General features: G+C 32.9%; 1 protein-coding gene across 3 annotated transcripts in view; it reads left to right on the plus strand.

The window, feature by feature from the left end:
• The window catches only part of CDKAL1 (CDK5 regulatory subunit associated protein 1 like 1), a 704381-nt gene that overhangs the window by 238673 nt on the left and 449399 nt on the right, over positions 1-16309 (plus strand). For all 3 annotated transcript variants that reach the window (XM_001375837.4, XM_007487880.3, XM_056823496.1), the window contains one exon: positions 10589-10692. In XM_001375837.4, the coding sequence (XP_001375874.2) occupies positions 10589-10692 (104 nt within the window). The remainder of the gene's footprint in view (positions 1-10588; positions 10693-16309) is intronic.

Consider the following 16309-nt stretch of genomic DNA (forward strand, 5'->3'; position numbering starts at 1 on the left):
AGCAGCCCAATGGGAATGCAGAGGGGTAAGGTGGGTGGCTCACAGGCAGCAGAGCTTCAGGGGAGCAGAGTACTCATGCTACTCCCCTCCCTCTCTCTACACTCCATGAGAACAGTCCTCACTTCACCCTCCCAGCAGCCCAATGGGACTCTGTGGGGCCCACCCCTCTCGTCCCCCCCCTCCCAATTTGGGGTAAGTGGGGTAGGGCACATCTGGCAATGGAGTGGGGGCAAGGCACGTAGTCTCTAAAAGGTTTGCCATCATTGCTATATACCATATATCCATGTCTTGACAAAAATACTTTGCAGAAGAGTGACTGGGACAAAACCTCCGGGGCATTACTTGGAGTCTTCTTATAAACTGACATTTTGAGTCTGATCATTAAACTAATACTGAAATCAACTTACTGTACTGTTCTCTTACATGTGAAGATTTATCTTTTTAAAGGTAGAATAATATGAGTGACTGTTGAGTTCTTTGTTAAAATGTAGGTAAACTAAATCTATGCCAGTTTTCTGCTTTCGCAGTCTGATAATTCTGTCAGAGAAGGAAATCAAGTTATTCTGGTCTGACCTGTTTTAATCAAGCCACAAAAAGTACCCCCTCTCCCCCACTGCTTCCTGATCTACATGCTGCTAAACTAACCATTTAAAAAGACACTAGAATTTTCTAGAATCTTATCAAGCTCACTGGTCTGTACTTACCTTTTTCTTTTTAAAAAATTAAGTCAACATTTATCCCTTTTCAGTCATGTTCTATTGCTCTCATTCTTATTAGTTTTTAAAAAACCACCAGTAATATTTCAGTAGTCATTTCTTCTTTTTTCTCTCTGTAACTTCTGTGAGAGTTTTTATAGTACTAGTGACTTGTACTAACATTCTGTCAAAGATAGCAACATGCACACATACACACACATATGCAAAATCTATACTAAGTAAATACAGGCTTCATGGATTAGGAAAGGCCTCATTGTAAAAGATGAAATGAGCTAATGGTTAAAGGAAATTAGGGATTCTAAGAAGGTGGCTGAGGATAGATCATTCCAGGTATGGGGGATAGGTAGGTATGGAGACAAAAGATGGGGTGTCATATATAAAAAATAGTAAGCATACCAGTTTGATTTCAGATAAGCTCTCTAGATCATAGCACAGACCTATAAGCCTGGAAGATAGGCCTTTTACTATGGCCTAGATTCTTAGCACTTTTTGCCTCATGCTCTCAGTGCCAAATCCTATTTGGTTTGCATTTCACCACAATTCCCAGATTTTTATTCAGATAAAGTGCTATCTAATTATACTCTTTTATCTTATACTTTTGAATTAGAAAATACTTTACATTTATCATTATTGAATTTTATCATATTCACTTCCACCTATTGTTCTAGACCAGCAACATTAAACACAAGACCCACAACATTCTGTAATAAAGTTAGAATCAGATAACATGTTATTGTGAAATATTTCATAAAATAAACACATTGTAAAACTAAATATGTCACTTGTATAAATGGTTTAGTAACCCCATTTTGCTTTTGACACCACTGTACCAAACTCAGGGTCTTGTTGGATACTAAGTCATTCAGTATTTTAGTTTGTTCTCTCTGTTTTGGCATGGTCATATATGCTTTCATTTAAGTCAGTGATAAAGATGTTAAATATCCCTGGGCCTAACCTTGATCTCTGTATTGCCTTACTGTTAACTTTCTGGCTCATTGAAACTGAATCATTAACACAGACTATTTGTGCCCTTGATACCTCTAATACTTGGCTCATAAAATTGCTGTGAAGATCATATGAGGTAACAAAAAGCACTATATGTAATTCCCAAAGATAGATATAAGTATAAGAATTCTGACCATTTCAGCAATATTCATACTGTGTGCATTATTTCAATGAAGTTAATAGTTTCTCTGAAGTTTTCAGTTATCAGATCATACATGTACAGTTTCTATCCTTGCTTTCAGAATTCCAAATCACTGAGAAATATATTGATATAGTTATCACTAGAATATTAGGTAATGGAGAAATACTCAAGGAAAGTTCATAACCAACTGCCCTATCTTTAAATAAGGTAAGGGTATGAGAGTATTAAGCCTTTGATCACTGAATAAATACTCCATTTAACCAAACAGAGAAGAGTCTAGTAGGATCAAGTCTAGAAAGAATCAAACCATATAATATGGCTAGACATAAATGTGTGATCAAAAGAGGTAGGAAAATGTGTATTTTAATACCTGCATTGTGTAATTCCAGGAATACTTAGCAGGTCAAGAAGGCACATGATAATCTAAAGTCTTTAAATTGTCACAGCACAATTGGTGGTAAATAAATATTAAAATTGAATTTTCAATTATGTAATGATATTAGAACTAAAAAATTGCTAATATTTGCACATAAAAATGAGCATTTGTAACATAATCATACTGATTCAGACTTTTTTTAAAGCCAATTTCTTGGAGTATCCTGTTGTTGGGAGAGTGGGATTAACAGTAGTATTTTTTTCAGGTACAATTTGGTGAGGAAATATTTATAAGGATACTTGATATTTTTAGAGTCACTCCCATCTCACACACTGCCACCAACCTTTGTGATCTTGAGATAGGCAACTAGTCCTGTTGCCTAACTTTATGCGAGTGGGAATTTTTTGTAACCTTTATATGATCAGAAAGGTAGTAAAAGGGAATGGCACTAATCATATGCCAGGGACAGCCATGTTGCCGTTTAGCAAAGACTAATCTATTCTGTGTGGAAACGAGAAACTTGTCCTTATCAAATCTGGTAAATGCATTATGTTTTATCCCACATGATGGTAAGAGATAAGAGAATTGGATAATTTTTAAAAACCCTGAGTACTTAAATGATTATAAGTTCAAAACATTACCTTTTTAAGAAAAGCTAAAAGAAATTAAATTCTTAATTATATAATTATGTGCAAATTATTATGTAAGCCACATATTCCAGGCAAGTTAAACCAACACCACCACTTCTTTGATCACCATTTCCCTTTAATTCCCAATGGTGATAGTTTAGGATCCTAAACTCTAGAGCAGCATTGACAAAGTATTGGCATGCATGCTGAACCTGCACTAGGGGAGCTGCTCGCTTTCCCCTCTCCACAGCACCCCAGGGCTTTTTTTACATGCCCTGTCCCTCTGTCCAGCTAACCAAAGTGAGCACTTCTTCCCTCTACTCTCTGGGGTAATGAGGGGTGAGGGGCTCACAGGTAGTATGTTGTTGCAGTTTTGTCACGGGGACTTGAAAACCTTTGCCAACATTGCCCTAGAGTTTTGGAATAGTGTTGCTTTCAGCCCAGTGCCTGCAGCCAACATCCTGGGAAGAACCCCAGTGGTGGTATAACCTAGCAACTGTTTTATGTCGATGTTGTAGACACAGCTGCCGAAGACCCAGAATGAAACATTCCTGCCACCAAAGTCTTTGGCCCTATCACATGGTTCAAATACTGAATCCTGATATATTTTTTTTCAATGTAAATGACATTAAAGAAAATGTACACCCTAGTACTTTTTCCACTCTATCCTAAAGAACCTAAGACCATTCCTTTTATCATACAGGTGAAATCTCTATATATTGTTTCCCCCATTAGAATGAAAGTTCTTAAAGAATAGAAACTGTCTTACTTTTCTCTATATTTCCACCATATGCAGCACAGTGCTTTGTACATGGTAAGCACTTAAATGCCTTATTGATTTATTTTATTATTCATTGCTATAACCATTGCCAATAGTTATATAAAGCTTCAATTCCAAAGCATTTAGGTACTATATCTTATTAGATTTTCACAATAGCACTGGGAAGTGTAGGACCTATAAACAAAGTTTTACTTATTTTACAAATGAGGAAATGGAAGGTCACACAACCCTGTTTACCTTTGTTCCTCATCTATAAAATGAGCTGGAGAAGGAAATGATAAAATACTCCAGTATCTTTGCCAACAAAATCCTAAAATGGGGTCACAGAGAATCAGTTATAATTGAACAAAAATAACAAACGCCAAGAATTGGAATTGTTCCATAATTGAAGAAATTCCCAGAAGGATATGAAATACTACAACATGATTGTGCACCATGCCACACAGGTTTCAATTACTCATGAACCATCTTTGAAAACCTATGAGGAGTATATATAGGGTTAGCTGTGGAAACATGAACTGTGCATGAAAATTATACTTAATAATAATGTGATAAATATGTGTTTTCATATTAAAGATTTAAACAATTTATATCAAAATCTTATGAAATCAAAAGCAGATTTAAAAAGCACAACTGGCTACAGGAAAGGGAGGACATGCTGACTCTAATTGCCATACTCTCCCATATTTGGAGTGCTGTATCTTAGAGTCATTTTAATTTGTTTGATAGTTGTTTGATATATTTGTTTGATAGTTGTAGATATATCTAAGGTCCTTTTGATCTCTTATTGCTCTATGGAAAATCTTTGCAACTTGAAATTTGCTTTTGTAATATTTCTGCTTCTCCTAAAGTGAAAAGATATTATAGGTTGATTCATTGTAACTAAAGACAGCAAGCACTTTGTAGCTTTGCAGGCAAGAATATTTAAGCCCTTGATAAATTGTCTATGGACTTAAGTTTTTACTGCCACTAAAAAAAATCTGAGTAAAAAATGCCTTTCCCCAACTAGTTTTAGAAGGGTTAAATTTTTTAAAATCACAATTTGAAATATTGAGTCTAATTTTGCTTATTAAATTATTTTAAAACTATTTACTATAGTTTTAGGACTGACATTTTTATACAATTTTTATGCTTTAGAATTAATAGAAAAGGTATATTTAGATAGGAATGCTCGTTAGACTAAAAATTCAAGCATCATACTGAAATCTCTATGTTCTCCTTTTGCTTAATTTATTGACTACTATTAATTGTTTATATGACTAAATTGATAAAATATATGGAAGACAGTATACTTTTAAGAAAAATTTTTCTATATTACAGAATTATTACAGAAATATTACAGAATTTCACCATTTAAAATAAGTCTATTTCAGTAAACAATTGGGAAAAAAAGCTGTTACTATTTGAGATTTGTCACTATCTCTTTGTAGGTAAGTTTACACACAGAGTTGAAAATGTTCAGAATCTTACACCGTGTTTCACTGTTTTCTTTTTTCTAAAATAAGCTTCTGTAAAAGATTAAAAAAATAACAAAAATAGAAAAGGGAAAAATTATCATATCTGATCAACCAATGTAGTGATAGTTTGAAAACATATAACGTTCAACATTTATGAACTGTCTCTTTTTGAGCATTTTGAAAAAACATACCACAATCTAGATATCATCATACTGAAAACACCTAATACAAATTTCAAACATAAAGTTAGGAAATACATATTTCATATACAAAAGTTATATGAGACTTAATTGCTAAAAACAAACTACTATGAGAAGCACTCAATTTTGTTTCTAAAGTTTTTCCAATAAATCACAAATATGTATTTTTTTGTTAAGTACAATTTATCTAACTAGAGTTTGATTAAACAGGCAAGTGATAATATAATGCATTATTTTCCAACATAAAGCAAATCTATTATTTGGATGCATTAAAAGGGAATTTCAAAAGAAAATAGGCATGCTAAAAAAAAGCCAATATCAAGGATGACCTAAAAATTTAAAGTACAAAAAACTATGTAGCCCAAAAGATTATATTTTGACTTTATGGGTTTAAATTTTCTTTTCTTTTTTATTCCTTACAGCATTTATAGAACTAACTTATTCTTTAAGTAGACAATGCCTGAAACTACTTGAAACATTTCCAGAAGAGAAAAAATCATTATTCTCAACATAACCATAAAATCATCAGTTGACAACACACCGCAAAATTAAATGAGTAAGCAACAATAATTTTGCTGTATTTCAAGATACTGAGCTACACTAATAAAATAAATGACCTAAAACACCTAGAAAGTAAGATTTTCAAATATACTCAGCATTTAACTGAAGTCTCATATTCATATTTGATAGGTGCATAGTCAGGAAAAGTATAGAATGTATTAAAGTTTCATATAAATTACAGTGGAATTTTGCCTAAAGAAGAGAAAAATAACTGGTGCTCATTTTTGTTATAAGTTCCAGAAGGAAAAAAAAAAGATTGTTTTGTATCAGTGGATACTTTCTTCATAGTAGAGATAATTCAATCATGGAAGAGCTAGGGCTTTTAAAGCAAAGAAGGAAGGAAAAGTCAAGATCTGGAATTCCCTCATTATATAAGTACCATGAGAAAATCTGTAAAGGCAGAGAATGTAGAGACGACATTCTAGATATGTTACCCATATATTATCAAAGAGATGAAGGATTCAAATTGAAAAATAAGACATAGTTTTGTACACAGATGATGTGAGAACTTGTTTTGCTTGGCTGTGCTTACTGTGCTAATAAACATTTTTTTTTCCTTTTTCATTTGGGAAAGGAGGATTTTGAAATGAATGGCATTAAGAAAAGAATTTCCAAGGTAAAAATAGAAAAGAAAAAGAAGAAAAGGTCAATGTTTTTAATATTCAGAAGATAGCAAGAGAAAAGCCATAAGGAATCATTGACAAATATGATAGCTTTTAAAGTTATAAATTGAACTTAATATATACCTTAAAAATAAGTTGTACAAAAGAGTTGCAATTTCCATTCTACTATATATGTATTAAATATTAACATTAAACATTAAAAATAAATATTAAATGAAATTAGGAACTTGATATATATGTAGATCCTAATTTTATTTAATGTTTGAAAATCTCTATTTGTGTATATATACATATACATATTTAAGTATCCTTGGGTCTACAAAAGCAAGAATTTCAGAATCTGAGATGAGCAAATAGGAAGCAAAAGGTCAGGAAACCATGAAAAAGTTTGAAATAGTCTAAATTCAAATGTACAGGCCAATAATGTGGGTAAGAAAATTTTTAGGCTCCAGAAATCGGGTACTTAACAAAAAAGTGTACATATCTGTGATTTATTGAAAAAACTTTAGAAACAAAATTGAGTGCTTCTCATAGTAGTTTGTTTTTAGCAATTAAGTCTCATATAATTTTTGTTTATGAAGTATTTATTTCCTAATTTTATGTTTGAAATTTGTATTGGATGTTTTCAGTATGATGATATCTAGATTGTGGTATGTTTTTCCAAATTTCAAATACTATTGGAAGCTTAGTGTTTTATCTGTTTTAAAAATATATATATTCTTTTGTCCATTTTTTCCAAAATAGATCTATATCAAGTCAAGTAAATGGAATCTGATATGCCAAATTATAGTGTTAATGCTAAAAATAATTTTTTGCATATAAAATTTCAATAGGATAATTGTAAACATAGTGTCCTTAGTCATATGAGATATTAAAATAAGCATAATATGAATGTGACATTTAAAAACATATTTTTTTAACTTTTTCATTTTAATTATTTTAGGTTTAATTAATTAAGAATATTTTCCCAAGGTTACATGATTCATGTTCTTTCCCTCCCTTACTCCCACCCTTCTCCCATAGGCAATGAGCAATTCCACTAGGTTTTATATGTCTCATAATACATACAATCGTGAATGAATATGGAAATGGAAAGAGAATCTGTTAGACTTAAAAGGAAGTAATTTTTATCCATTATTACATTTGCGTTTAATTTGGCTTCTTTGTCAAGTGCATTTAAATTAAATTGATAATGCTAATATTTTAAAGACACTTTACAAAGTTCCTTTTTCATAAAAAATCTTTTTTTGTTCTTGCATAGATTAAAAAAGTTCAGAGCAAGCCAATTCTTTTTTCCAAAATTTCAGAGTATAACTTTTAAGGGTAAGGCAAGACTGACTCTCATCCTTTGAGGTTTTCAGATGTTGTTTGGCATGTCTCCATGTAAAAGCCTGTGCAAAGATGAATAGGTGTGGTATGTATAATTTAGCTACATTCATTATAACAGTCATGGTCTGTTCAGGATTTTGCATCTTCCTTTCTGTTCAACGGCTGTCAATTTTTGGTTTTGGCTTCCCATAGTTAGCCTTGAAAAGCCTTTTGTTCTATGACAGTTGAAGGAATTGGCACTGCTTTCCTTTTCTTAAATAATTTGTTAATTGTTTATAAATAAGTAAAGCTCTCTGTTAAATGCTATGAAGTTCCTTTATTTTTAAAGATATCTCAATATACCTATATTGAGTCATTATTTGTCTGTATTGAGTCATTGAGTCAAGAGTTGGTCATCATTTCAGGATTAACAAAAAGTTCTTTAATGTAATTTCAAAAAGCACAATTGTTTTTTGAAATTTTTATTACCTTCATTTCGTTTTAACCCTCATTTAAAAAACAGGCATGGTTGCTTTCACAGTTATTTATAATTGTAGCTACATTGCATCATGCAGAAATTTACTTTTGGAAATTCTTGTTAGCATTAATTTTGACTTTTGAAGAGAGTAATGAACTCACATAAATGATGTATAAGTTAAAGGGTATTTTATAAATACCATTTCAAGAGATAACATACTTGATACATTTTGAGAAGTGTGACTACTTCCAGTTAAAAGAGGCAAAAGACAGTCCTTGCCCTCATGGAACTCACAATGTAATGGGGAGAAACATTATGTAAATAAATATATACAAACAAGTCATTTTCAGAATGAGTAGAAAATAATTAAATGAAGGAAGGTTCTTGAATTAAGAGGAATTGGGAGATGTTTCTCAAAGATGAGATTTTATTTTTATCTTGAAAGGAGTCAAAGAAGTAGAGTTGAGGAAGAATAACATTCTAGGGATGGGGAACAGCTGGAGTAAATGACCAGAGCAAGACTATCTTGTTTGTGTCTCAGAGAGGTGGCCAGTGTCACTGGATCACAGAGTATGAGGGGTGACCTGGGCAGAATAAAGTATAAGAAGGTTGTAAACGTTGGCGATTATGGAGAAGATTATGCTTTGAATGTCAAATGAGGGTATTATTATTTGATCCTTGAGGCAGTAGGTAGCCACCAAAGTGCATTGAGTAGGGTGAAAATCATTGGCAGCTTAATAAATGGGGAGAGGCTTGAAGCCAGCGGACTTACCTACTGAAGTAGGCTATTGAAGTATTTTATGCACTAGGTGATAAGGGCACCTCATCAGTGTAGTGGGAGGGTCAGAGGAAAGCAAAAGGCATATTGAAGAGAAGATGCAAAGGTGGAATTTATAGGCTGTGGCATCAGAGAGATCATGTGGTTAGGTACAGTGAGGGGCCAAGGCTGAGACCAAGGTTGAGATATTGGGGAACAATGCAGATATTGGCACCATCAATAGTAAAAAAGGAACCTAGGAAGGAGGGAAGGTTTGGTGGTAAAAAATGAGTTAAGTTTTGAACTCACTGAGTGGTAGATGTTTATTGGACATCCATTTCTAGATGTCTGAAAGGAAGTTAGAGATGTGAAACTTAAGGCCAGGGGAGAGGTTAACAGGGCAGAATAGGTAGATTTGAGGATCATCAACATACAGGATAATTAATTCCATGAGATCAGATGAGGTCACCAATTGAAATAGTGCAGAAGAGAAGAGAACCCAGGTCAGGACTCTTTAGTGCACCTACAATCATATGTTACTATCTAGAAGAGGATCTGAAAAAGTAGATGAAGAAGGAGAGGTCAGATATGTTGATAAACCAGTAGAGTTGAAGAAGTGGGAAAAAGAGAGATCTCATGTTGAGTGGCCTCAGGTTTGTTTTTTTTTTTTTTTCTTTCCTGAAACATATGAGGCAAAGACCATGAAAGGACAGCTACAATAAAATATATTCTGTCATAGATTGAGAATTGTGTTGGTCAGATGTGGAGTAGAACTTGGTATAGGTGTATAGAATTGAAGTGCATGGGAATGAGGGATTGAGTGGGAGATGGTGCTGAAAAAGGTATATATATATATTTTTTTTCTTTTAGTAGTTGGTAGTTCAGTGTCACTGGCATGGAGAAGGAAATAAGTTCAGGCAGAGCATGAGGATTTAATTTTTTTCTAGTTATGTTTAAGAATCTCTTGAGTATAAGTTAAATTTCAGAATTGTTTTACCTTTAATTTATTATACTACCAATGATCTGGAGTCATTTTTTCATTTGATTATTGAACATGAGCTGTTCTTTTGAAAACTGTTCATATCTTTTTGCCATTTATCTGTATGGAATAATAATACTCTTAGTCTTATATAATTGAAAAATGTTCCTTATCTAAAAATGGGTATCTGAGATAATTAATATTAATATTAAGTACACTGACTTTATTGGTGCAAAAACTTTTTAAATTTTGGTGTAATTGTTCTGTTTTGACTTTTTTGTTCTTTTCTTTTTCTTCATTATTCTTCATGACACGTTTATTATAAGTACTTTATGAATTTCTTCTTAAATCATACATCTGAAAAGTGTTTTCCATTTTCCTATAATTCTTGTTATTTTAATATATAATGATATTTGATGTTAGAGTTGCTTTTTCATTTTTGTATCTTATTTTTATACATTGCTTGAAATATTTATCTTAACTTCTCCAAAACTCAGTTTTCCGAGTGCTTTGTATTCTCCCTATTATATTTTTTCAAGAGTTATTGAACAGTACTTATTTCTAACCACTGAACAGGTGTCTCAATGCTTGTACCTACTGTAAAACAAAGCACGCCAGAGGAAATTTGGCCAGTTATCCAATTGATGAACTAGTAGATAGAGCCAAACAGTCTTTCCAAGGTAAGGATTTTACTTCTTTTAATAGAATAATTTATCCTTCAAAATGTATTTTATTTATTTCTAATTTATTCTTTATGCTGAACGTTTTCCTAATTTCTTATAATTCTGTTTTTTATTTTACAAATGTTTTTCATTCAGATTATAAAAGTTTATTTACAAATTAAATATCTTCAAGGCTTCATACTCAAATTTTTATGTTATCATTGCCATGTTCTTATTCTGACTCACTTCTTTTCAATTATGCACCAAGGAATCTGGTATCAGACACCACTATTATGAACTTCACAATAACCTGTTGGAACAAATGTGGAAGAAAATATCTGAAACATTCCTATCCCAGATTATTTGGGATTTGGCATCCTGATTCATTTCCTGGTTAAGAAAGCTGTCATTTTTGCCTCAGACAACCTAGATGAGACCTATTTCACCAATACTAAAAAAGGAACAGTGGTTCACAATTTTCTTTTTTTAAAACTTTTGCCCTTTGTCTTAGAATTGATACTAAGTATTCATTCCAAGACAGAAGAGTGGTGAGAGCTAGACAATTGGGGCCAGGTGACTTGTCCAGGTCAACCAGCTAAGATGAGGGTACCTCATAATCAAGTGCTTATGTCTTAATAGGGGAATTATTGTATTTCTCCACTGAATTCAAGAGCCAAACAGGTAACAAAGAAAGAACAATTCAGGGTGATAGGGTTGTATAGAATTTCCTTATATTAAGAATGTTTTTTAAAATGGAGGAAAAGTGAATATAACAGGAAAGAAGATGGAAGAGGGAGGGACCTAATGGTATATTTAAAAAGGGAACAAGCTAAATAAACTTCAATAGTGAAAGGCAGTCTTTGAAATCACTTAAAAGGAGAGAAAGAAAGGGTAAATTTCAGCAATTCAGGATTGATTTAGGTAAATGGAGAAAGGCCAAAGGAGTAAGATTATATAGCACTATAACTGTAGTTAAAATAATATTTTTCCTAACTTTCATTCACTGCTTTTATTTTTCTTTGTAAAAGGAGGGAAACATGAATCTTATTATAATGTAGAATGAGAGAAAAAAAAGTGAATGTGATAAAATTACCCACAAAAAAGAAAAGTGGCAGAATATATTAAAAAGTGTAACCGAACAATAAGTTGTTGAAAGGAAATATACTTGAAAAAGAGATTTACAGAGAACTAAAATGAAGGCCAGGAGTGTAATATATTTTGCCTCAGGTAAATAGAAAAAGTGGGATAATTATCAACTTTTTAAAGAGAACCCTTGCTTTCTGTCTTAGAATCAGTTCTGAGTGTCTACTCAAAGACAAAAGAGTGGTGAGGGCTAGTCAGTGGGGGTTAAATGACTTGCTCAGGATCACACAGCTAGGAAATGTTTAAGGCCAGACTTGACCCCAAGACTTCCTGTCTCCAGGCCTGGTTCTCCAATGAGCCACCTAGCTGCCCCAATGATCAACTTTTATATAACTATAGTTTGTCATACAAAACTCTGTGCAAGATGTGTGATGTAAACATTACATGTTACAGATGATAAAACCAGCTGGAAGGAGTGAAGTGAGTTGCCTACAATGACTAAGTTAATTAAAGTGTGGAGGACCTTTTGGATAGCTGCTTTACAGGACTGCTTGAAGTATTTATGTCAGTAAACACTTAAAAAAATAGTTTTACATTTCATGCCTGACATCTATTCATGTCCTTTGTACATAAGGGCACAGCCCTAGACTTTATTATGCATGACTTTTCCCCAGGTATCAGTAATTTACCAAAAAACACCTCAGAAAGCTTGGGCCCTGTGAATGGTATGTCACATTATTTTGGTATGTAAAATTAGTGTATTTCATAAGCTTGCTTTCTGTTTTGTTATTAGCAGTCATTAAAATAAGTATATGAATAGAAGAAAAGACGCTTTGTTTTAATTCGCCAGTTATAACAAATAATAAAGCACTTGGCAGTATTTTTTCTTTTTTGGTCAGAACTCCTTAAACATTTTATTCCAGGTCATATTTTTGATTCTCTGAGTACTGGAGTCATTAAGGTTCTTTGAAAACTACTCTGATGAAAATTGCAAGCATTGTGTTTGAACAGTAGCTGGAACAGCAGCTCTCTAGACTGCCTCTCTTCATTGGGGAAATTGTATTTCTAATTTGAGAAATGTAACTTTGGATATTCGCTTTTCCTTGTTATTATTTAATGTTTACTATGCATTGAACATTGCCTAATACTGCATGAAGTAATTGTTTATGTGGAATTGAAATCCATACTGTCTTATGATCTCATATTCCAATTTTTTCTAAGATTCTTTCTCAAAGAGAAAATCTCTCTGCATCATTTTAAAACCTTCCACATTTTAAAGAATATCTGCTTTGAAAGTTTATGTAATTTCCATTCTATCCACTAATCCAGAAGTTAAAAAAAAAAACCTTCTGAAGAGATTCTTAAATAAGTCTTAAATATTCTTGAATATAAAATAATCCTTCAAAGCATGGAAGACATACATTGTCTTTATATTTCTTTGACAAGGAGTAGGAAGAGAATTTGAGCCCCTCACTCTGCCCTGTCAAAGGTATAAGTTAATGTTTTTCTATTTTTAAGTAAATAATCTTTTTTTCATTTACTGAGATACTTATTTTACTTCCCCTTTTGCATTATCATTTTCAGTTTTTAATTTTCATTGCTTTCTTTCTGCCTTTGTGAGCATAATTTTAATTGTATAGCTGTCTATATAATCACTTTAAGATTAGCCTTTTAAAATATAACTATTTATTAACTATTTATTTAAAATTTACTATTTATTTAAAATATAACTATTGGGGGCAGCTGGGTGGCTCAGTGGATTGAGAGCCAGGCCTAGAGATGGGAGGTCCTAGGTTCAAATTTGGCTAAAGACACTTCTAGCTGTGTGACCCTGGGCAAGTCACTTGACCCCCATTGCCTAGCCCTTACCACTCTTCTGCCCTAGAGCCAATACACAGTATTGATTCCAAGACTGAAGTTAAGGGTTTAAAATATATATATATATATATATATATATATATATATATATATATATATGTATAACTATTGTCTTATTTCTTAATTAAAGTCTTTAAAATTATTTGGTAATATAATGGATTTAAAATGCCTCCGCATTGAATTATTAAAGGTTTAACTTAGTGTTTTGTTTTTTTTTAATCTAGTAAGATTGTTATGATCAGTACTTGGTTGATGCCAGAGTGAATTTGCAGGGTAGGGATTTCTAGAATAAATATATATTGATTTTTTTCACTAGAAACTCCAATCTTGCTTCAATTCTATATGTAATGGAGCAAAACTTTTTAAGTGTGCTGGGTGAGTGGTGTGGAAACTATTCCTCTCATTGCCTGTCTGTAAAATCAAAATGTAGATATGATGGACAAACTTTTTTTCTGCTGTGGCAGGCTTCTCTTCATCTGTTGTCTGATTGTTGATAGATCCATAGATATTTGTAAAAAGTCATTGCAGTGAAATTTTTCCAAAGCAGTTTCAAAAATTAAATATAAAGTAGAAGTCAATATCAGAAAATGAAAGGATGTTAATATTCTTAGTGCTTTCATCACAGACTTTTAGAAATCAAAATCAGACCAAACAAGAGTAGTACTCTATATACCTTAGTAGCAGTTGTTTTTTAGGCTTGGTATTGGATGCATTTTCCTCACTATATCAAGAGCTATCTCCTCAGTATTGAGAAATGTTTCCTTTCTTTTATGGAGAATGAAACACAACCAGTCTGAACATTTCCTCAAACTGGAGGTTATGAGAGGAATTAATAAATAGAAGTAAGTTCTACGAGTGGAAAGGACTAGCAGCTGAAGGATGGATGGCATAGTCCTCATAAATATGACTGGATTGGCATCTTCTTCAAATTAGAAGTTCTTAGAGTTTTTCTTTTTAAGGAAAGCCAGTGTATCAGTGGACCTATAATCTCTTGTGCTATTCCTGGAAATGAGGCATATCGGTCCTTATTTGCCAGTTCCATGAGATTCTTGTCCATATTTACCCATGTTTTTGTCAGTGTTTTCCCATTATGCTTCCTTCCCCATGTTCTCTTGAGATTAAAGGATCATAAGTGTAGAGCTGGATATGACTTTAAAGACATAGTTCAGTACTTTTATTTTATGGATGAGAAAACTGAAACCCAGAGAGGTTGAGTTATTTAAGTGGTTAGATGCAGAAGCAGGATTTGAAGTTGGGCTCTCTGACTCCAGAACTATTATTACTTTTCCCACCACACACAGATTATACATCCATTTTACTATTTTATATCTAATGGTTTTCCCTTTTTTCAAGAACACAGTTTTTGATGAAGGCCTTTACACTACTTTTCCTGAAAAATTCATTGTTTTTAATGTGTTGTAGCCTGCTCAACCCACTACTTTTAACTTTATTGGCCTTTTTGTAATGTTTAAATTCATTTTTTTCTGGAGACTATACTGTTCTACCACTTGTAATTATAAACATTCATAGAGTAATTGTTTTTTTTAAGTTTAATTAATGTGTTTTATTTTTATATTGTAAGCACTTAAAGATAACTCCCATTTTACAAGAGGTCTAATAATAGTTAATTAATCTAAAAGTTTATGTAACATTACACATATTTTTAGCACCTTCCTTTTTTTCTATTTAAAAAGAAAAAAAAAGAACCATAGTCAAGTAAATCCCTTATAAAATACTTCTTTTCCCCCAGTCTCATTTTGAAACTAAATCCATCTCCCCTGTGTTATGGACAGCATTTTTCATCACAGGTCTTCAGTAATCATTATTAGTTGTATCGATCAAAGTTCTTTTAACTTTTAACCTATTAATAAGGCCTGTTGATTATTCCTTTGTGATATCTGTCATATATGCCACCACCTTCTTCTTTTAGCACTGCCACTCCCCTCCTACAGGCCCTTCATTACCTTTCATACTACGAACAGATTAACAGTAGCTCTCTGGCTGGTTTCCATGTTCCAAATCTCCCCACATATTATTCCTCCACTCATCTGTCAAAGTAGCCTTCTTACCTTCTTAATTTTCAGTCTGTCTGTTTCTGTCTCCATCTCTCTGTCTCTGTCTGTCTTTCTGTCTGTCTGTCTTCCATGTGTATAAACACACCCTTAAGTAATTGTACCCTGTCACTCACAATGTGTCTCCCTCCCACCTTGTCAGTTTTCTTCATTCCACCTGTCTTTCCTCTGTATTCTGTGAGATCTAGTGCCATTGTCCCCCTCTCCTGACCAGAATTCAGTACCTATTCATCTCCTCCCAATTTTCCTAACTTCTTTAAAGCCTCCCCATCTGAACAGGATGCTGTAGTTTATCACCCATATATATATATAATGCTTTTCCTTTGTCAGTTATTTCTAGTTTGTCCTGTATATAGCTGCTTTGTACATGATTTTGCTCCCTTCAAATCTTTATTTTCTGTCTTAGAATCAATGCTAATTATGAACCCCAGGCAAAAGAGCAGGAAGGGTTAGGCACTTGGAGTTGTGACTTGCCCTGGAGCACACAACTAGGAAGTGTCTAAAACCAGATTTGAATCCAGGGCCTCCTCTCTCTGGATCTACCTTTCTATTCATTGCTTAGCTGCCCCCATGGATGTTTTCATATTGTCCTCTCCATTAGA

The sequence above is a fragment of the Monodelphis domestica genome, chromosome 3, assembly GCF_027887165.1.
Source record: "Monodelphis domestica isolate mMonDom1 chromosome 3, mMonDom1.pri, whole genome shotgun sequence".
Taxonomy (NCBI): Eukaryota; Metazoa; Chordata; class Mammalia; order Didelphimorphia; family Didelphidae; genus Monodelphis; species Monodelphis domestica.